General features: G+C 52.1%; 1 protein-coding gene across 1 annotated transcript in view; it reads left to right on the top strand.

Moving 5' to 3' along the window:
* The window catches only part of LOC101079637 (transmembrane protein KIAA1109 homolog), a 235,245-nt gene that overhangs the window by 22,003 nt on the left and 192,482 nt on the right, over positions 1–20,760 (top strand). Inside the window, 26 exon segments of the mRNA XM_029827425.1 lie at positions 198–325; positions 415–617; positions 827–1,024; positions 1,098–1,312; positions 1,479–1,630; positions 2,117–2,267; positions 2,380–2,532; positions 2,641–2,881; positions 3,047–3,195; positions 4,535–4,766; positions 5,798–5,959; positions 8,121–8,305; positions 8,389–8,564; positions 8,634–9,204; positions 9,590–9,788; positions 13,091–13,354; positions 14,476–14,569; positions 15,326–15,376; positions 15,872–16,078; positions 16,427–16,662; positions 16,780–17,024; positions 17,099–17,204; positions 19,048–19,145; positions 19,227–19,415; positions 19,508–19,676; positions 19,765–19,976. Of these exon segments, the coding sequence (XP_029683285.1) occupies positions 198–325; positions 415–617; positions 827–1,024; positions 1,098–1,312; positions 1,479–1,630; positions 2,117–2,267; positions 2,380–2,532; positions 2,641–2,881; positions 3,047–3,195; positions 4,535–4,766; positions 5,798–5,959; positions 8,121–8,305; positions 8,389–8,564; positions 8,634–9,204; positions 9,590–9,788; positions 13,091–13,354; positions 14,476–14,569; positions 15,326–15,376; positions 15,872–16,078; positions 16,427–16,662; positions 16,780–17,024; positions 17,099–17,204; positions 19,048–19,145; positions 19,227–19,415; positions 19,508–19,676; positions 19,765–19,976 (4,986 nt within the window).

Here is a 20,760-nt window from a genome sequence, read left to right as displayed (position 1 = left end):
TTTATCTTTCTGATAAAATCCCTTTGTACATTAAAATATCCAAAAATTGCTCCATAGATTATAGGTCCTTTCATCTGGTGAGACATAAGCATTCAAATTGAATGTGTGTCCTAATTATTCCTTTTCAAAGTGTCTAGTTTTCGTCATGCATTGCAGCGTGGCTCATGATGACGTGTTGAACATTCTTGTGTGTGCAGGTGAATCTCTGCCTGCTGCAGGCTTCTGTGGAGGAGGGCTCGCCATCGTGCACTAACAAGTGCGTCACACACGTGTCTCTTGTGGCTCTGTGCTTCGACAGGATTGCCACTCAGTTCAGAATGAACAGGTATCACATCAATTAGTGTGCAGCGATGCAGCAGGGACACATGGACGTGTTGGATGGAACGTCAAACGGGTTCTTCCTGGTCCTTTCAGGGGTATTGTAGAGGAAACCCCCCCCACCACGGAACACGGACGGCCATCCGTCATGTTGGAAAAGTACGCCTCGGCCACCAAGATGCAGCCTCAGTCTTCTGGCTCACTGCGTTCCAACGCTGGCATCGAGAAAGGCAAAGAGATCGCCGCCAGGCTGAACATCCACCGCATCCACAGCCAGCTGCGAGGCCTCGACTCCACAGGTCAGACTGGAGCAGCGGCCCCGCTTCTTCTTGTGAATAGACTTTGACAAGAAAAGGAAATAATTGACTGCCCCTGATTTAGAACATTAAGCTTAGTTCAAACCTTTCAGCATTTCACACAAAGTAATCCTAAATTTGGTGTATGTTCCACTTCTGTTGTCCTAACTCTTGTCTGCTATATTCCTACATCTCCTCCCGGTTCTGTTCAGACATCGGCATGTGTGCCATCACAGCAATCCCTTTGGAAAAGTCCAAAGTGCTGTTTGGCCTGGAAGAGCTGGAGGAGTTTTCAGTGGTTGATGAAACGGATCCCCAGGCAACAGCAAGTGATCTTGGCCGCATCGCGTGCCTGGAGAAGTGGGGCTGGATCATGTTTGAGTGTGGCATTGAAAACCTCACAGTCAAAGGTTGGACATCCCTGAGCAGGAATAGTCCCATCTTGAGAACACAGGTGGCAACATTCTATCATACACTTTGCAGGAGGTCGTCAGTCAGGAGCCGTTCTTTATAATGCCTTTGGTGTGATGGGCAACTCTGACACTGGGGGCCAACCTGGCACGTCCAAGTTCAACGGCTCCACCGGCTCTCAGACAGGCAGTGGCTACAGCACAGACATGTCCGATGACAACCTGCCACACGATGCCATCAGTCCCGTTTCTGATGCCAACGAACCCTCCGATGACTCCGATGAACAGGTGAAATGTTTATGGCGTCATTAGCTAAGGCTTATTTGATTGGATTCTCTCAGACTTGAGTCCAGTCAAGGCCTTTATAATGCTGGATGAAAGTGTCCTGCAGTCTTTTAACCCTAACCCTATACCGGTGATGTCATCTACTCTCCTACGCTTTCATACCCTGAAGGATGAAGGGGTGGAGTCGGACGACCTGAAGAGAGATCTGCCCCTCATGCCCCCTCCTCCTGACTCCAGCAGCATGAAACTGACAATCAGGCAGATCTGGTTCAGTTTTGCTGCTCCGACAAATGTGCGTTCCCCTTCACAGGCCATTTCCAGGTACTGACCACGGCCCGGTTCTTTATTATTCAGAAGATCGACTCTATTCTGGCTTTTGCATGATAACATCAACGTGTACGTACGATGTTGTGGATCACACCCAGCTTTTCAAAGGGCTCGTCTATTTTATTGTCAGACCTACGGGTCTTTCTTTCACACCATCGGTGCTCCAAAGGCAGAATGTGCAGTAGCACCACTTGAGTTCTGAAGAACTCTGTCTGCTCTTGTGTGTCAAACGCTATCAAACATGCTGGTCTTGCAAATCTGCCAGCTTCTTAGCCCTCCACTGCTCAAACTGATAAGTTCTTTCAGTTCTGACTTGCTTCATCATTCAAGTACCCGGGTCCCTGGGCCCCTGGGTCCCTGGGTCCCTGGGTACCTGGGTCCCCGGGCCCCTGGGTACATCTTAATAGGATGTCTTTTTTAATGTTAGAACGTTAAAAGGTGTCCCCTCCTGTGATTTGCATGGTCCTGATCTCCTTCCAGGCAGCTGAATTTGCTGAGCACAGCCACTCCTGCAATTGGAGCCTGGTTGGTTCCCGTTGACCAACTCAAATCTTCTCTGCGTAAACTGGACATGGAGGGAACTCTGCGGATTTGTGCTGTCATGGGCTGCATCATGACCGAAGCTCTGGAGGTCAGCAGGTCTCCATGGAGAGCCAGGCTCGAACCCTTCGCATTAATACTCACAAAAAACAAGCAAATTTGTTCAAAATACTTCTTGAACTATTTCCATTGTTCTTCCTCAGAAAAAGAGCATCCACATTCCCATCAGGAGTAAATACAACCGTGTGACCAAGCGAGCTCGGTATCTGCATGAGAACCCTTCCTGTATGCTCTGTAACATCCTGCACCGCTACCTGCAGCAGGCCGACTACTCCGTGATAGAAGAGGCAACGATGGTCAGTACGCCACCGTCTGCCCTCCTTTCCCTTCATGGTTTAATGGTGCTGAGGGATCCTAATAGTGCTGCTCTGACATTTAGAGGTTTCCTCTCCTTTGTCACCCAGAATGACGGCGTTCCGGCACTTGTGACGTTAAAGAAGGGGCTTGTAGCTTTGGCCCGACAGTGGATGAAATTCATTGTGGTGACCCAAGGGTTCAAAGCTATTGGTCTGATGAGGCCCAACCAGCTGGCCAAACCCAAAGAGCCTCAGCAGAGTGAAGGCGACATCACTTTGGGCCTGGACAATGGTGCCGCTCTGCCCAGTGACACCAGTGCTGATGGAGCCGAATTTGAATTTGACGCAGGTGCGAACTTTCATCTTTCTGTCTGTTCCTTTGTTCTGTGTCCCTCACATCCGTTACTGTTTTACCTTTTATTCTGTTTATGGAGGTCCACGATCGGACCCTTGTTGGCAAAAGGAACAACCTCTTGTTCTTTTTGGAGGTTTATTTGTTGTCATTTTTGTGAAGCCACAGTGAGTGAACACACCATGTTGCTGGAGGGAGTGTGCAGCCGTCCTCCTCCTAAAGACGCCAACTCTGGTCCCGTCAGCGGGGTGGAAATCATGAGGAAGCTGTCGAAGTCCCACACACACAACGAGTCTGCGCTCAGGATCAAGGTACAGTGCATCTGCTGGGAAGCAGCCGTACGGCATCTGGGCCTGTGCAGCATCAGCTCTCCCCTGCAGGGGGCGCTGGTCCACAGGTGGGGTGCAGCCGTTCCCATGGGCCGCGCTGGTGCTGGGAATTCTGAGGAAGCTGCCACTAGATCAGAGGGTACGGGGAGGACCCTGAAGGGGCGTGGGCATTAAGACACGCCTCTCCCCGTGGCGCCATAGCTCCCTGAAGGGGCGTGGGCATTAAGACACGCCTCTCCTTGTGGCGCCATAGCTCCCTGAAGGGGCGTGGGCATTAAGACACGCCTCTCCTCGTGGCGCCATAGCTCCCTGAAGGGGCGTGGGCATTAAGACACGCCTCTCCTCGTGGCGCCATAGCTCCCTGAAGGGGCGTGGGCATTAAGACACGCCTCTCCCCGTGGCGCCATAGCTCCCTGAAGGGGCGTGGGCATTAAGACACGCCTCTCCTCGTGGCGCCATAGCTCCCTGAAGGGGCGTGGGCATTAAGACACGCCTCTCCCCGTGGCGCCATAGCTCCCTGAAGGGGCGTGGGCATTAAGACACGCCTCTCCCCGTGGCGCCATAGCTCCCTGAAGGGGCGTGGGCATTAAGACACGCCTCTCCCCGTGGCGCCATAGCTCCCTGAAGGGGCGTGGGCATTAAGACACGCCTCTCCTCGTGGCGCCATAGCTCCCTGAAGGGGCGTGGGCATTAAGACACGCCTCTCCTCGTGGCGCCATAGCTACCTGAAGGGGCGTGGGCATTAAGACACGCCTCTCCTCGTGGCGCCATAGCTTCCTGAAGGGGCGTGGGCATTAAGACACGCCTCTCCCCGTGGCGCCATAGCTCCCTGAAGGGGCGTGGGCATTAAGACACGCCTCTCCTCGTGGCGCCATAGCTCCCTGAAGGGGCGTGGGCATTAAGACACGCCTCTCCTCGTGGCGCCATAGCTCCCTGAAGGGGCGGTGCCGGTGCGGTATCGAGAGCACGGGGGTTCGGCGCTCGTGTTGCTGCACACTACATTCAAATAATCCAAATTCCGATGTGACGCATCACCATGTTGTGCTCGTTTCTTCTGTGTAAATTAAGACCAGTTTTTGTCCACACGACATTGTAGAAATGAGGGTCTGAGCTCTGATGTTTCTGATTTATTTTCTGTGACCCAAGCAGTCGGTCAAAAATAAAATGTTCTGTCAACTCATTATTTAATGTAAAAGCCAAAGTCTACAGAACACTGCATCATCTGTCCTCCCTCTCAACAACAGATATACTTCCTTGTCTTAAGGTTGAGTCTCAGCAGTGTTTGTGGTTGTAACCTCCTCTCTGCCCGTGTGACACCCAGGGTTCTCATCCGTACCAGTCGCTAAGCTACACCAGCGGCGACACGGCGGCCGACTCCCCCGCCCACGTGAGCCGCGCCGGCCTGCCAGCCAAAGACAGCCCCAGGAAGGAGAGCCTCCTCAGCAATCTGACAGGCAGCTTTCGGAGTCTGCACAACTTGCTGGAGGGCATACCTCCGAGGAACGAAGCATCTGCCGCCACAGCGGCCAAGAGCAGCTCGCTCACTCGCACAGGTACCAGCAATTAGGAGCTTTTCCTCAAAATTTCAATTTTACCTGCTAATGTTGGCATGGCTGCTCTAAATCATTCACATTTTAAATCAATTCTGGCTTGTTTTGGGGTTCCTAGCAGGCTGGAAGTTGTATTGGAAAAAATAATTAGTTGTAATGTTGCTTAATCCTTGAAATATAAATGTTTTCAAAGAAAATTGGAGTCCAGATTTCTTGCAAAAGTGCAGAAATGTTGGAGACCAAAGATCACTCAGTGTAAGAAGAATTCTTATAACGAGGGGACGTCTACTGGTCAGTCGTGATATTCACAGCTAATATAAAGGCCACATATTTTCCTGAAGTGCATTTACAATGGAAAAGAGGTGAGAAGATCTAACTTTCATCATGTGATTGTGGGGCTCCATGGAGCAGGTCGGGCACCCCCAGCCAATGTCAAATAGCCCCTCCCCACGACCACGACCCTCTAGTAAAAAGTCATCAACGCACATCGGCACTAGCTCACGAGCAACTCTGACAGTGTTGGTGTTTGCCACAGAGCAGTAATTTATCACAAACTCGGTGGTCTTCCAAGTCTGAGCCTTTCAGGAGAGCCAGCTGCTGCTTTTGTAGAAGGGGCGGGGCCAATAGTGGCGCTTGGTGACAGAAGCTGCCTCCAAAATGTCATTTGCCAGAGTTAGGGGAAAAAAGAAACATGTCATGGCCTCCAGCCCACGCCAATAGCACAATTTAGCTTTTAAAGCTGGGCTCTGCCCATAGGGGGCGTCACTCTTACATTTCTAATACAAAATACACCCAACTGAAGCACTTACACACAGGAAAATGTCAAAAGTTGGACCAAAATCAATCTCCAACACTACTTCATACCCAATAAATGTGTTTTCAACAGGAAAAAAGTGGTTTTGAGGTGTAGTCACGCTTTACTTGAATCTTGTGTTCTTCTATGATGCACGACATCATCTCCTGTTGAGATGTTGGTCCTTTGCCATTATTTGTGTTTGCTGATGTAGCATGTTTTCAACCTTTCTGCACTTCAGGAAACAGCTTGGGGACAGACATGCTCACTGAGCACCCGCTGTTGTCGGAGCCTTCCTCTGTCAGCTTTTATAACTGGATGTCGAATGCAGTGGGCACCAGAACAGGGCCTGGGCTCCAGGACTCCCCAGTGAATCGCTCCCAGCATAACAGCCTGCAGACAGGTCAGACTGGGCAGACTGGGCAGGCTGGGCATCTGTTGCTGCCTCTTTCCTGCCCCTCTCATATTCACTTCAATTGAGTCTCCTCTACATTTGATGGATGCAGAGTCCAGTGTCATTATTCTAATTTAGTTTGTGGGTCACCACTCGTGCCCAACCAGCGAAGGGATGCAGGGAAATGTTCATATCATGTTGCTGTTCTACTAGATTGTCTGGAGCCTCCTGTCAACCGTTATGACTTCCATCAACTACCAAAGGCTAACTGCTCCTAACCCTAACCCTAACCCTAACCCGAACCCTAACAGCCCAGGCGGAGGTTAGGGGTCGTCACTGTTGTGCTTTCATGAATTCATTCGTTTGGTAGAGAAAAGTTAAATCCCCCTGTGTTTGTCTCCATAATCTTTAGCTACATTATTTCCTGTTATCACGGGCTCGAGCTATCCTCTAGCTCTTTCCATCGTATTGCTTTGCTGCCCCTGCTGGGGGGCGAAAGGTATTTTCTAATTAGAATGTCTCCAAACCAGAATTCACATTGAACTTATTTGGACACTTTTGTCCAAAGCAACGTACAGTGTGAGAATGTTGTCCTGGTGTTCAGATGGTTGAGCACCACAGATAGTGAGGAGCGATGAGGGACCATCAGACTGATGCTCAGAGAAGTGACATTTTCTTCAGGCTTCCACAAAATCCTTTTTTAGGGTTCGCGTTGCTTCGTGTCGTCTCAAATACAGATGTAGTATTTAACGTTCAATCATTTCAAAGCACACAGCCAGTCAGAGTGCTCCTGACCCTGACCCTAACCCTGACCCTAACCCTGACCCTGACCCTGACCCTAACCCTGACCCTAACCCTAACCCTGACCCTGACCCTGACCCTAACCCTGACCCTGACCCTGACCCTAACCCTGACCCTAACCCTGACCCTGACCCTGACCCTAACCCTGACCCTAACCCTAACCCTAACCCTGACCCTGACCCTAACCCTGACCCTGACCCTGACCCTGACCCTAACCCTAACCCCTAACCCTGACCCTGACCCTAACCCTAACCCTGACCCTAACCCTGACCCTAACCCTGACCCTGACCCTGACCCTAACCCTGACCCTGACCCTAACCCTAACCCTGACCCTGACCCTAATCCTGACCCTGACCCTAACCCTGACCCTGACCCTGACAACCTTTGTGCAGGATAGATAAAGGCCCTCTCTTTCCCATTTTCCTGCCAAACACTTTGAGCATGTTAAAAAGCAAAAAGACGACAGCCAAACATATTCTGGTGGGAAGGAAGGAAGGAAGGAAGGAAGGAAGGAAGGAAGGAAGGAAGGAAGGAAGGAAGGAAGGAAGGAAGGAAGGAAGGAAGCCTGAGAAGACGACACTGTTGTGTCTTCCCATATTCAAAATATATACATACATCCACCACATATATAGTATATAAGTATACATGGTGTGTATATATATACATACATCCACCACATATATATAGTATATATGTATATATGGTGTGTATATATATACATACATACATCCACCACATATATAGTATATATGTATATATGGTGTGTGTATATATATATACATACATCCACCACATATATATAGTATAAATGTATATATGGTGTGTATATATATACATACATCCACCATATATATAGTATATATGTATATATGGTGTGTATATATATATATACATACATCTACCACATATATAGTATATATGTATATGTGGTGTGTATATATATACATACATCCACCATATATATAGTATATATGTATATATGGTGCGTATATATATATATACATACATCCACCACATATATAGTATATATGTATATATGGTGTGTGTATGTATATATATATATATATATATATGGTGTGTATATATATACATACATCCACCATATATATAGTATATATGTATATATGGTGCGTATATATATATACATACATACATCCACCATATATATAGTATATATGTATATATGGTGCGTATATATATATATATACATACATCCACCGCATACACATAGTATATATGTATATATGGTGCGTATATACATGTTATTCCCGGCTCTGCCCCCCAGCAGCAGGAGGCAATCGTAGCGTCGCTGCTGCTGCTGCTGCTGCAGTAACATCTCAACGTCTCCAACCCCTCCCCGTGCCTCCAGGCAACCTGGGCATCCTGCCCACCATTCCCTCGGCCTCGGACTTCAACACGGTGCTGTCCAGTGACCAGAACACCCTGGACGGGACCCACTCGCAGCACTCGCAGCGCAGCACCAGCCAGGACGAGCTGGCCGACGTGGAGGAGGGCAACCAGTGTCCGGCGGCGGTGCAGCTGGCCGACGCCCAGGTGCGGCCGGAGCAGCATCCCGACGGTCCGAAGCTCCGCCCCTCTGATCTGGTCGTTAACGCCTCGTCTGCCGTCACTTTCAGGTCGTCTTCAAGCCTTTGCTGAGTTACACGGGCATCCAGGCTCAGGACACCACCCCTCTGAGTTACAAGATGTATTTTGGGGAGCATTTGTCTTTTTCTGGCAACCTGGAGTGTCTCAGAGCGGACATCGTTGACTCGGACACCTCCAAAGAACGCAAGAACAAAAAGTCCAGAAGGTCAGTTTGGATTGAGCTTCAAAGGTGTTCTGGACTCTTCGTAACCATTTTGCTTGTGTGCATGTGAAGGCGAGGCATGATGAACCTCCCCCCGCTGGAGTTTAAGCCCGCTCTCCTCATCGAGACCTTCAGCCTGAACGCAGTGGTGATGGAGAAGTCCACCAGTTCCCCACAAGGCCCCACTGCAGCGCCTCTGTCCTTTCATGACCTCAATCGGCGCCACTACAACACGTTCCACTGCGACTTCACCATAGCGTGCCAGGCCATCAGCCAGCGCGTGGACATGGCTCTGGTGCGCCTCATCCACCAGTTCAGCACCATGATCGATGACATCAAGGCCACGCAGACCGACATCAAGCTGAGCCGCTACACTGCTGGCTCCGCCTCCCCGACGCCGACCTTCAAGGCGCGTCCGTACCGCCACTTCAGGTCCTCCGACTTCAGCCGCAGTTCTCGCAGCAGCCTCAACGGGGGACGCAGCGCCACACACACACTGAAGGGCAAGAGAGGGATGGCCGGAGCAGCTGGCGTCCCTGGGGGGTTCCCGCCCAACGGGCCCCCAACGGGCCTGGACACACTTGGGCGGAGAGAGCCCCGAGGACGCAGTTCTCTTGGAAGATCGGAGCGCCGTACTTCTAAGGTGAATATTATTCAATGCCAAGATCATTTTAGAAAGTGTTGCTTAAATAATGTCTCCTAGAATTCACCAACGTTAACAGCATGTGGACACGACCCCCCTCACACTTGCTCTTATTGTGGGAGGTTTCAAGGGCTCCAGTATTTTTTATCTATTTTTCTACATCTGCTAAAATGGTCAGGTGTTATGAGCAACATCCCAAAATGAAGTGCTGTTCCAAATGCAGCCCCTAGAGGGAGCCAACGCGCGTGTTTTGGGACTCAGGTTAGACTCGGGTTCACTGTTGTTTGGAGCAGCTGTGTCGCTCTGATCCCCCCCCCCCTTTGGTCTCCTCCAGTCTGCATATTTGGTCGCCAGGCAGCAGAAAGTGACTTGTTATCACCTCCAGATATCGAGGAAAGGCTCCCGTGAGGTGGCGGACCACATGGCGATCCAGATGGACGACTCTGACTCCATCACTGTGTCGGAGCAGAGCGAGCCGTCGGCAGAATGCTGGCAGAACATGTACAAGCTGCTCAATTTCTACTCCCTCATCTCCGACCCCACCGGGATCCTGGAGAAGAGCTCCCCAGAGAACTGCCCCTCAGGTGGGTGAGGGTGAGGGCGAGGGTGTGGGTGTGGGTGTGGGTGAGGGTGAGGGTGAGGGTGAGGGCGAGGGTGTGGGTGAGGGCGTGGGTGAGGGTTAGGGTGAGGGCGTGGGTGAGGGTTAGGGTGAGGGCGAGGGCGTGGGTGAGGGTTAGGGTGAGGGCGTGGGTGAGGGTTAGGGCGTGGGTGAGGGTTAGGGTGAGGGCGAGGGTGTGGGTGAGGGCGAGGGTGTGGGTGTGGGTGTGGGTGTGGGTGTGGGTGAGGGTGTGGGCGAGGGTGTGGGCGAGGGTGAGGGTGTGGGCGAGGGCGAGGGTGTGGGTGAGGGCGAGGGTGTGGGCGAGGGTGAGGGTGTGGGCGAGGGCGAGGGTTAGGGTGTGGGCGAGGGCGTGGGTGAGGGTGAGGGCGTGGGTGAGGGTTAGGGTGTGGGCGAGGGCGTGGGTGAGGGTGAGGGTTAGGGCGTGGGTGAGGGTTAGGGTGAGGGTGTGGGTGAGGGTGAGGGTTAGGGCGAGGGCGTGGGTGAGGGCGAGGGTGAGGGTGAGGGCGAGGGCGTGGGTGAGGGTTAGGGTTAGGGCGAGGGCGTGGGTGAGGGTGTGGGTGAGGGTGTGGGCGAGGGCGAGGGTGTGGGTGTGGGTGAGGGTGTGGGTGTGGGTGAGGGTGTGGGCGAGGGCGAGGGTTAGGGTGTGGGCGAGGGCGTGGGTGAGGGCGAGGGCGTGGGTGAGGGCGAGGGTTAGGGTGAGGGTTAGGGCGAGGGCGTGGGTGAGGGCGAGGGTGAGGGTTAGGGTGAGGGCGAGGGCGTGGGTGAGGGTTAGGGTGAGGGCGTGGGTGAGGGCGTGGGTGAGGGTTAGGGCGAGGGTGAGGGTTAGGGTGAGGGTTAGGGTTAGGGCGTGGGTGAGGGTTAGGGTGAGGGCGTGGGTGAGGGTTAGGGTGTGGGCGAGGGCGTGGGTGAGGGTTAGGGCGAGGGCGTGGGTGAGGGTTAGGGTGAGGGTGTGGGTGAGGGTTAGGGCGAGGGCGTGGGCGAGGGCGTGGGTGAGGGCGAGGGCGTGGGTGAGGGTTAGGGTGAGGGCGTGGGTGAGGGTTAGGGTGAGGGCGTGGGTGAGGGTTAGGGTGAGGGCGTGGGTGAGGGTTAGGGCGAGGGCGTGGGTGAGGGTTAGGGTGAGGGTTAGGGTTAGGGCGTGGGTGAGGGTTAGGGTGAGGGCGAGGGGCGTGGGTGATGGTTAGGGGCGTGGGTGAGGGTTAGGGTGAGGGTTAGGGTTAGGGCGTGGGTGAGGGTTAGGGTGAGGGTTAGGGCGTGGGTGAGGGTTAGGGTGAGGGTTAGGGGCGTGGGTGAGGGTTAGGGTGAGGGCGAGGGCGTGGGTGAGGGTTAGGGTTAGGGCGTGGGTGAGGGTTAGGGTTAGGGTTAGGGCGTGGGTGAGGGTTAGGGTGAGGGTTAGGGTTAGGGCGTGGGTGAGGGTTAGGGTTAGGGTTAGGGCGTGGGTGAGGGTTAGGGTTAGGGTGAGGGCGAGGGTGAGGGTTAGGGTTAGGGTGAGGGCGAGGGCGTGGGTGAGGGTTAGGGTTAGGGTGAGGGTTAGGGTTAGGGTGAGGGTGAGGGTGAGGGTTAGGGCGAGGGTTAGGGTTAGGGTGAGGGCGAGGGCGTGGGTGAGGGTTAGGGTTAGGGTGAGGGTTAGGGTTAGGGTGAGGGTTAGGGTTAGGGTGAGGGTGAGGGCGAGGGCGAGGGCGTGGGTGAGGGTTAGGGTGAGGGCGAGGGCGTGGGTGAGGGTTAGGGTGAGGGTTAGGGTTAGGGTGAGGGTTAGGGTTAGGGTGAGGGTGAGGGTGAGGGTTAGGGCGAGGGTGAGGGTTAGGGTGAGGGCGAGGGCGTGGGTGAGGGTTAGGGTGAGGGTTAGGGTTAGGGTTAGGGTGAGGGCGAGGGCGTGGGTGAGGGTTAGGGTTAGGGTTAGGGTGAGGGCGAGGGCGTGGGTGAGGGTTAGGGTTAGGGTGAGGGTTAGGTGAGGGTTAGGGTTAGGGTGAGGGCGAGGGCGTGGGTGAGGGTTAGGGTGAGGGTTAGGGTTAGGGTTAGGGTGAGGGCGTGGGTTAGGGTTAGGGTTAGGGTGAGGCGAGGGCGTGGGTGAGGGTTAGGGTTAGGGTGAGGGTTAGGGTGAGGGTTAGGGTTAGGGTTAGGGTGAGGGCTTCTCCCTGTCAGCCCTCATTCTTCTTCTCCAGCCTCCTTTTTCTACCCTCCTGCAACTGTTGAAGGACTGAAGTCCTCACACCTCTTTATCACTTTATCAGTGTTTCATCTTATCTGTTAGTTCTATCTATCTATCTACCATCCATCCATCCATCCATCCACCCACCATCCATCCATCCATCCATCCCACCCCATCATCCATCCATCCATCCACCCACCATCCATCCATCCATCCATCCATCCATCCCACCCCATCCATCCATCCATCCATCCCACCCCATCCATCCATCCATCCACCCACCATCCATCCATCCATCCATCCATCCATCCATCCATCCATCCACCATCCCACCCCATCCACCCATCCATCATCCATCCCACCCCATCCATCCATCCATCCACCATCCCACCCCATCCATCCATCCATCCCACCCCATCCATCCATCCACCATCCACCCCATCCATCCATCCATCCATCCATCCATCCATCCATCCCACCCCATCCATCCATCCACCATCCCACCCCATCCATCCATCCATCCATCCATCCCACCCCATCCATCCATCCACCATCCCACCCCATCCATCCATCCATCCATCCATCCCACCCCATCCATCCATCCACCATCCCACCCCATCCATCCATCCATCCACCATCCCACCCCATCCATCCATCCATCCATCCATCCATCCCACCCCATCCATCCATCCATCCATCCACCATCCCACCCCATCCATCCCACCCCATCATCCATCCATCCATCCATCCAACATCCCACCCCATCCATCCATCCACCATCCCACCCCATCCATCCATCCATCCATCCATCCCACCCCATCCATCCATCCATCCATCCATCCACCATCCCACCCCATCCATCCATCCATCCACCATCCCACCCCATCCATCCCACCCCATCATCCATCCATCCATCCATCCACCATCCCACCCCATCCATCCCACCCCATCCATCCATCCCACCCCATCCATCCCACCCCATCCATCCATCCATCCATCCATCCATCCATCCATCCATCCATCCATCCCACCCCACCCCATCCCATCCTGTGTTGGATGTTTTTGGTTGGCTGCTGCTTCCCGGTTTTCCGGACCATCTCACATTCCCGTGGTCTCTCCAGAAGGAGCCCACCGGCCCTCGGAGCCGCTGTGCAAAGTGGTGTTTGAGAATGAGCAGCAGGAGCCGGCCACCCCTAACAAGCCCCTGGGACCAGGTGGGCGGCGGAGGAGCCTGGTGAGCGCTGAGCCGCAGCACGTCACTCTCATCGTGTTCGGCATCGGCATGGTGAACCGCACACACCTGGAGGCCGACATCGGTGGGCTGACTATGGAGGCAGAACTGAAGAAGATCCATGGAAGTTTCACCCTGAAGGAGAAGATGAAAGGTGAAGCTGAACCCCAACCGTTGACCTGTGGTCAAGGAAGGTGGAGGCCGATGCTGGAGACGTGGAGACGTGCACTTTATGAGTAAAATAAAGGTTAGGGTTGGTCAGGATTAGGGTTAGTTAGGGTTAACGTTAGGGTTGGTTAGGGTTAACGTTAGGGTTAGTTGGGGTTGGTCAGGATTAGGGTTAGTTAGGGTGAGGGTTGTGAGATGTGCACTTTATGAGTAAAATAAAGGCTAGGGCTGGTTAGGGTTAGTTAGGGTAAGGGTTAGTCAGGGTTAATGTTAGGGTTAGTTAGGGTTGGGGCTAGTCAGGGTTAATGTTAGGGCTAGTTAGGGTTAGGGCTAGTCAGGGTTAGGGTTGTGAGATGTGCACTTTGTGTAAAATAAAGGTTAGGGTTGGTTAGGGTTAGTTAGGGTTAGTTAGGGTCAGGGTTAGTCGGGGTTAGTTAGGGTTAGTTAGGGTCAGGGTTAGTTAGGGTTAGGGTTGTGAGATGTGCATTTTATGTGTAAAATTGAATATTTTAGCAGTTGTTTTTTAAAGATATCTCCATTTTCTCACATATGAGGTTTGTACACTGTTTATGTCTAAGCAGGGTTAGAGGGTTAGGGTTTAGAGGGTTAGGGTTTAGAGGGTTAGGGTTAGGGTTTAGAGGGTTAGGGTTTAGAGGGTTAGGGTTTAGAGGGTTAGGGTTAGGGTTTAGAGGGTTAGGGTTTAGAGGGTTAGGGTTTAGAGGGTTAGGGTTAGGTTTAGAGGGTTAGGGTTTAGAGGGTTAGGGTTAGAGGGTTAGGGTTAGGGTTTAGAGGGTTAGGGTTTAGAGGGTTAGGGTTTAGAGGGTTAGGGTTTAGAGGGTTAGGGTTAGGGTTTAGAGGGTTAGGGTTAGAGGGTTAGGGTTAGGGTTTAGAGGGTTAGGGTTAGAGGGTTAGGGTTAGGGTTTAGAGGGTTAGGGTTAGGGTTTAGAGGGTTAGGGTTTAGAGGGTTAGGGTTAGGGTTTAGAGGGTTAGGGTTTTAGAGGGTTAGGGTTAGGGTTTAGAGGGTTAGGGTTTAGAGGGTTTAGAGGCTTTTAGAATTGAATGGTTGGATGCTTTGGTCGTGTCAACCTCTCTCCGGTATGTTTGCAGACATCTTACACCAGAAAATGACTGAAACGTGTGCGTCGGCTCACATCGGTGGAGTAAACATTGTTCTTTTGGAAGGCATCACACCTGACATCCAGTATGTCCAAATTCCTTTTGACTTGCTAATTAGGAAATGCTGAAATATAATGTTGCTTTGCATCAAATGTTCTTCAACCATCGAAGAAGTGGTTATTGTTCAGTATTTTCCTCTTTGGCCTGATCTATAAAAGTTGTCATAAACTGAGCAAAGTTCCAACCCTTTTAGTGAGATATTCACCAGTTCATATCTAAATGAAAAGCAGGATTCCTCCCTCTGCCTGCGTTCATGTGCGTCTCTATTTCTGAACAGGAGAGCCAAAATCAGGCTTCTTGTCATTTGACCAGCAGCCTTTACTGCTTTGACTGCAGCCATTTCCTTTCAACGTTAGCATCCTACTGGCGTTCCAGCCTTCCCCTCATGCCTTAGGGTTGGGGTTAGGGTTAACCCTAACCCTAACCCTAACCGGCTGATGCTACGCTCAGCTAGGCTGCTTGGATTGAGTTCAGAGGTTATCCGAAACTTCTCTTTCTAACCCTAAACGTCTCATTCTATTGGAGAGATACGAGCACTGTGGAAGTAAGAGAGACTTGATCCCATTTTCATGCTGTCTCAGGACTTGCAGGACTTCTGTGTATTTCTATGCAGATAAAGAGCCCTGATTTAGGTTATTAGCAACTTGTTTAAACCAGTTCTCTGCCACATCAGCAGTTTTGCTGTAGTTCTTTGTTTTGTGGAAATGTGTCTCAACTGTTTCAGAATTTCTTCTGTTCTTTTCTCACTTTTCCTGTTTTGCTTTTCCAACTCCTCACGTAGGCTGGAGGATTTTCCAACTTCTCCCACCAGCACAGCTAAACAAGAGTTTCTGTATGTGGGCTCACATGTCACTAAATCCAGACACCCCCCCCCCCCCCATTCATCTCAGTGGCCTGTCACCAATTTATTCTTTCACTCAACGTTTTGGACTCTGATGTGTGTGTGAAGCTCCGTTTCCGTGTCCCAAAGCCCAGATACATGATTCTCTCAACGACCACAGTCTAGCGCTGACAGAACATGCTGCACTCTTTAGTGAAATAGGAATGCACAAAATAGGACAGAAATGAGATATATTCTAAAAAATAGAACAGGCACAACCACAGATGTTTGTCTTGCTTTCATAAATGGCCTTTAATTCATCAGTTGTGCAAAACCATTCCAATTCCTTCATGGTTTCACTGTTCTGAGTGCTCACCTGTAACCCTGAAAGTGAGTTTGCATGGTGCCCTCCTGTGTGACACCCATTCAAATGCCCTCATCACTCCAGGAATATAGAATGAAGCTCACCTTCCTGCTTGAAGGCTCATTGTGTTGCCTGTGTTTCAGGACGGTGGTAAAGTGCAACATTGCCAAGTCACAGGCCTTGTACAGCGCCCAGCGTGGGCTGAAGACCAACAATGCAGCAGTCTTCAAAGTGGGAGCCATCGTGATCAACATCCCGCAGCATCCGGCCACCTTACACAGCATGATGGTCCGAAGCTCCCACCAGCTCTCCAAACAAATCTCTGATCTCATCCGCCAACCGTCCACCACGTGCGTCTGCTCCGTCTTTCTACTTCCAACCACATAAAAAAGACTCGGATCCGTAATGTTCTCCTTTTAATTGATCTATCACGTGCTTGCGGGATATTTCAGAACATCCTCAGTTTTGTCAGTTAACTGCCCAAAATTGTCTGTCTCATGGAAATCTTGGGGTTAGGGTTAGGGAATTATATTAATGTAAGCGTAGAGCATAGGTGTGCTGAGCATATGAAAGGGTTAGGGTTAGGGTTGTGGTTATCTTTCTTGAACACAACATCTGCTGAGCACAGGTCCACACACATTCACACGTGGCAGTGGATAATTCTGCTCCTGAACGTTAGTTTGTTATTTTCCCTGCAGCCAAGCCCCGAACAGAGAGGACACCCCAACCCCACAGCCCCCCGACAAAGCGCCCAGCATCAATCAGACTCCCATAGAAGCCAATGAGTTCCCTCAGCTCCCCGAAGGCTTAGAGAAGAAGCCTATTGTCCTCAAGTTCAGCGCTGTGATGGATGGCATCACCATTGGGGCCGCCCTGCTGCCCTCACTCAAGGCTGAGTACAAAATGGGCCGCATGAAGAGCCACGGCATGACAGGTGGGTGTGAGAGCAGGCTGCTGCAGGCTTCCAGCATTTTCTGTTCATCATGGTTCATCAAAATGTCAAAGAAACAGAAGAACTCAGTGCATGTTCTCCTCCTCCTCCTGTGTTTAGGGGCACAAACCAGTTTCACTTTTGAGTTGCCGAACCACAAGCTTTGCTTTCAGTCAAAGGTGTCCCCCGTGGACATGTCCACCATGCCTCCATCAGCCAGCCTCACGCTGCCTCCTGTCACCATGTCGGGAGAATACATCATGGAGGATCACGAGAACCACTCAGACCAGGGCTGGGCTCCTGAGGATTGTCTAGCTAAACCAGGAAACTACCTCCAAGGCAACTATCTGCGCTGTGTTGCTGAGGTACGCGCTGCACCTTCAAGAGCAGAATCAGTCGAGAAACTGGCCGTATTTAACGTGATCCTTCTGATGTGTAGATTGGTTCATTTGAGCACAACCTGACCACAGACCTGCTCAACCACCTGGTCTTCCTACAGAAGGTCTTCATGAAGGAGGTCAATGAGGTCATTCAGAAGGTCTCAGGTAATATGCTGGCTCGTGCTGGGCGTTAGTACGTTGGGACACATCATCTGAAATGCTATTGCATTTGTCTTCTCCTTCCGGTTTATCCGTGCGCGGGTGGCGTGGTCAGCAGCCTGAACAGAGAGGGCCAGACTTTGCTCTCCCCAGACTTCCTCCAGCTCCTCAGGGAGTGCTCCCAGGCCAATCCAGAGACAGAGTCCCTCATGTCCTGGCATCTGCCTCGGGGCCTCCTCCCTGCGAGACATAGCAGGAGCAGGAGCAGCGGCGCTCCGAGCTCCTCCTGACGGAGGGGGCGGAGCTTCTCACCCTCTCTGGGAGGGACGCCCGCAGGGGGAACCAAGTTTGGCCACTTGAATCTTGTCCTTTCAGTCACTACCCAAAGTTCATGACCATAGGTCAGAATAGGGTTAGGGTTAGTCAGGGTTAAGGTTAGTTAGGGTTATGGTTGGGGTTAGGGTTAGTTAGGGTTAAGGTTAGTCAGGGTTAAGGTTAGTTAGGGTTGGGGTTAGGGTTAGTTAGGGTTAGGGTTGGGCTTAGTCAGGGTTAAGGTTGGGGTTAGGGTTAGTTAGAGTTAGTCAGGGTTAAGGTTAGTCAGGGTTAGGGTTAGTTAGGGTTATGGTTGGGGTTAGGGTTAGTTAGGGTTAAGGTTAGTCAGGGTTAAGGTTAGTTAGGGTTGGGGTTAGGGTTAGTTAGGGTTAATGTTGGGGTTAGTCAGGGTTAGGGTTAGTTAGGGTTATGGTTGGGGTTAGTCAGGGTTAAGGTTAGTCAGGGTTAGGGTTAGTCAGGGTTACGGTTAGTCAGGGTTAAGGTTAGTTAAGGTTAGGGTTAGTTAGGGTTAGTCAGGGTTAGGGTTAGTTAGGGTTAGTCAGGGTTAAGGTTAGTTAGGGTTAGTCAGGGTTAGGGTTAGTCAGGGTTAGGGTTACGGTTAGTCAGGGTTAAGGTTAGTTAAGGTTAGGGTTAGTTAGGGTTAGTCAGGGTTAGGGTTAGTCAGGGTTAGGGTTAGTTAGGGTTAGTCAGGGTTAGGGTTAGTCAGGGTTAGGGTTAGTCAGGGTTAGGGTTAGGGACTCCAAGAAGCTGCAGTTCGGCCCGTAGATGCCAACCAAAGCAAGAGACCGGACCCGCCGCTGCCCCCACTGGGCAACCCCAGAGTAGCGGCGGGTCCGGCCCCTCTCCGAGGTGATCCCTTCCCCCAGTGAGGTGGCATTCCATGTCCCTATAGCCTGAGGGACTGGCAGACCCCCGGTCACGACTGCCGCCCAAAGCACTTCCTGCTGGTGGTGAGGCTACTGGAAGGCAGACCCACGTTGCCATTTGGGGCTAAGCCCGGCCACCAGGTGCTCGCCTTTGAGCCCCATCCCCAGTAACTACTGTTAGGGTTAGGGTTAGGGTTAGGGTTAAGGTTAGCCCTAACCCTAAATATAATATGAATCTACAGGTGTTTGGTGTATGTATATGGCAGGAAGTTCCATATGCTATTTAGTCATTGAACATATAGCTGCTCAGTTCACAGGAAGAGAAAAGATCTTTCATCTCTAGGGTTAGATTCATTACCCTGACCCTGACCCTAACCCTGACCCTGACCCTGACCCTAACCCTAACCCTAACCCTGACCCTGACCCTGACCCTAACCCTGACCCTGACCCTAACCCTGACCCTGACCCTAACCCTGACCCTGACCCTGGGACACGACAGCTGTCGGACATTCTGAGCTGTGATTGTGCTGTAAAGGCGCTGCATCCATGTCAATACGTTCACATGCTGGAGAAACAGGATCCCCACGTTTCACACATATACCTGTTCACCTGTTCACCTGTTCACCTGTTCACTCGCTCTTGGGCTGCAGGAGGGGAACAGCCCATCCCACTGTGGAACGAGCACGACACCTCCACGGATGCAGACAAGCCCAAGATCCTGCTTTATTCTCTCAGCCTCATGTTCAAGGTATCACATGACCCCATCTTTGGGTTAGAAAACAAATCTCTGAAAGCGTGAGGCTTTTCTGAAGGTGGTGTTTATCCTCAGGGCGTCCAGATGACGGCCACCACCCCATCGATGCGGGCCGTACGCTTCGAGACGGGCCTGATTGAGCTGGAGCTCTCCAACAGGATCCAGTGCAAGACTCAGCCTGGTGGCAGCAGCAGCTACCTCAAGCTCTTCGGCAAATGTCAAGTGGATCTCAACCTCGCTCTGGGGCAGATCGTCAAACACCAGGCACAGTATCTCTAAAGATAGGAGGAGGGGCTTAAGGTTTATCTTGCCTGATTCAAAAGATCCTTATTGGAGCAACTTCTGCTTTGTTACAGGTGTACGAAGAAGCTGGCTCAGACTTTCACCAGGTGGCATATTTCCGAACGAGGATCGGGCTGCGCAACGCTCTCCAAGAAGAGATCAGTGGGTCCTCCGACAAGGAGGCGGTTCTGATCACACTCAACAGGCCCATCGTCTTCGCCCAGCCAGTGGCTTTTGACAGAGGTTCCTTTGGATTTTCTGTTCTCACAACCTTCATGTCCTGCAGACCTCTGACAACACTGGTTATTTCTCCCCCCCGTCCCCCCCCCAGCGGTGCTGTTCTGGCTGAATTATAAGGCTGCTTATGACAACTGGAACGAACAGCGCTTGGCCCTCAACAAGGACATCCACATGGCCACTAAAGAGGTGGTGGACAAGCTGCCGGGCATCCAGCAGACCTCGGCGCAGGCCTTCAGCACGCTCTTCCTGCAGCTGACCGTCAACGACCTGGGCATCTGCCTCCCCATCACCAGCAGCACTCAGGTGACCTGCTGTGTTCAACCTAATGTAGCTAGATAGCTTTGAAAATCCCCGACATTGTCATAGATTTTTGTTTTAAGGTATAAAATAGTCATGCCGTTGATGAATGGATTCATTTAATTAGGGTATTAGGGTTAGCATCTCACCTGCGGGTTGGCATCTCACCTTCGGGTTAGCATCTCACCTGTGGATTAGCATCTCACCTGTGGATTAGCATCTCACCTGTGGGTTAGCATCTCACCTGTGGATTAGCATCTCACCTGTGGATTAGCATCTCACCTGCGGGTTAGCATCTCACCTGCGGGTTAGCATCTCACCAGCGAGTTAGCATCTCACCTGCGGGTTGGCATCTCACCTGCGGGTTAGCATCTCACCTGCGGGTTAGCATCTCACCTGCGGGTTAGCATCTCACCTGCAGAGCAGGCAAAGCGAACATGAGGGAGGAGATGAACACAGCGGTACGATTCTCCAGCTTCCTGTTGTTGGAAATGCTGCTCTGCTTCCTGACTCCGGTTGTTCCTTACCTAACGGCGCTCCTGGGAAGGGCCAGATTAACCTCACCCTAACGCGTGCTGCTCCGTTCCCTCCCCAGGGTGCTTGAGGGTTTGTGGGGGCTTTGCCCACCCGTCCACATGTGCAGACATGAAGGCCTTTGAGCTGCTAAGGGCGGTACCGTCTCTCTGGGAGCAGGAGCTTGGTCCATTACTGGGGTTAGGGTCAGGGTACGTGCCACCTGCTCCCACAGCCCGTTGCCTCTGGCTGCCTTTTGTCACTGGTTCCGTTTGTT

The sequence above is a fragment of the Takifugu rubripes genome, chromosome 2, assembly GCF_901000725.2.
Source record: "Takifugu rubripes chromosome 2, fTakRub1.2, whole genome shotgun sequence".
NCBI classification, from domain to species: Eukaryota; Metazoa; Chordata; class Actinopteri; order Tetraodontiformes; family Tetraodontidae; genus Takifugu; species Takifugu rubripes.
Note: the sequence above shows the minus strand (reverse complement) of the source record. Positions and strands in the feature narration are given on the sequence as shown.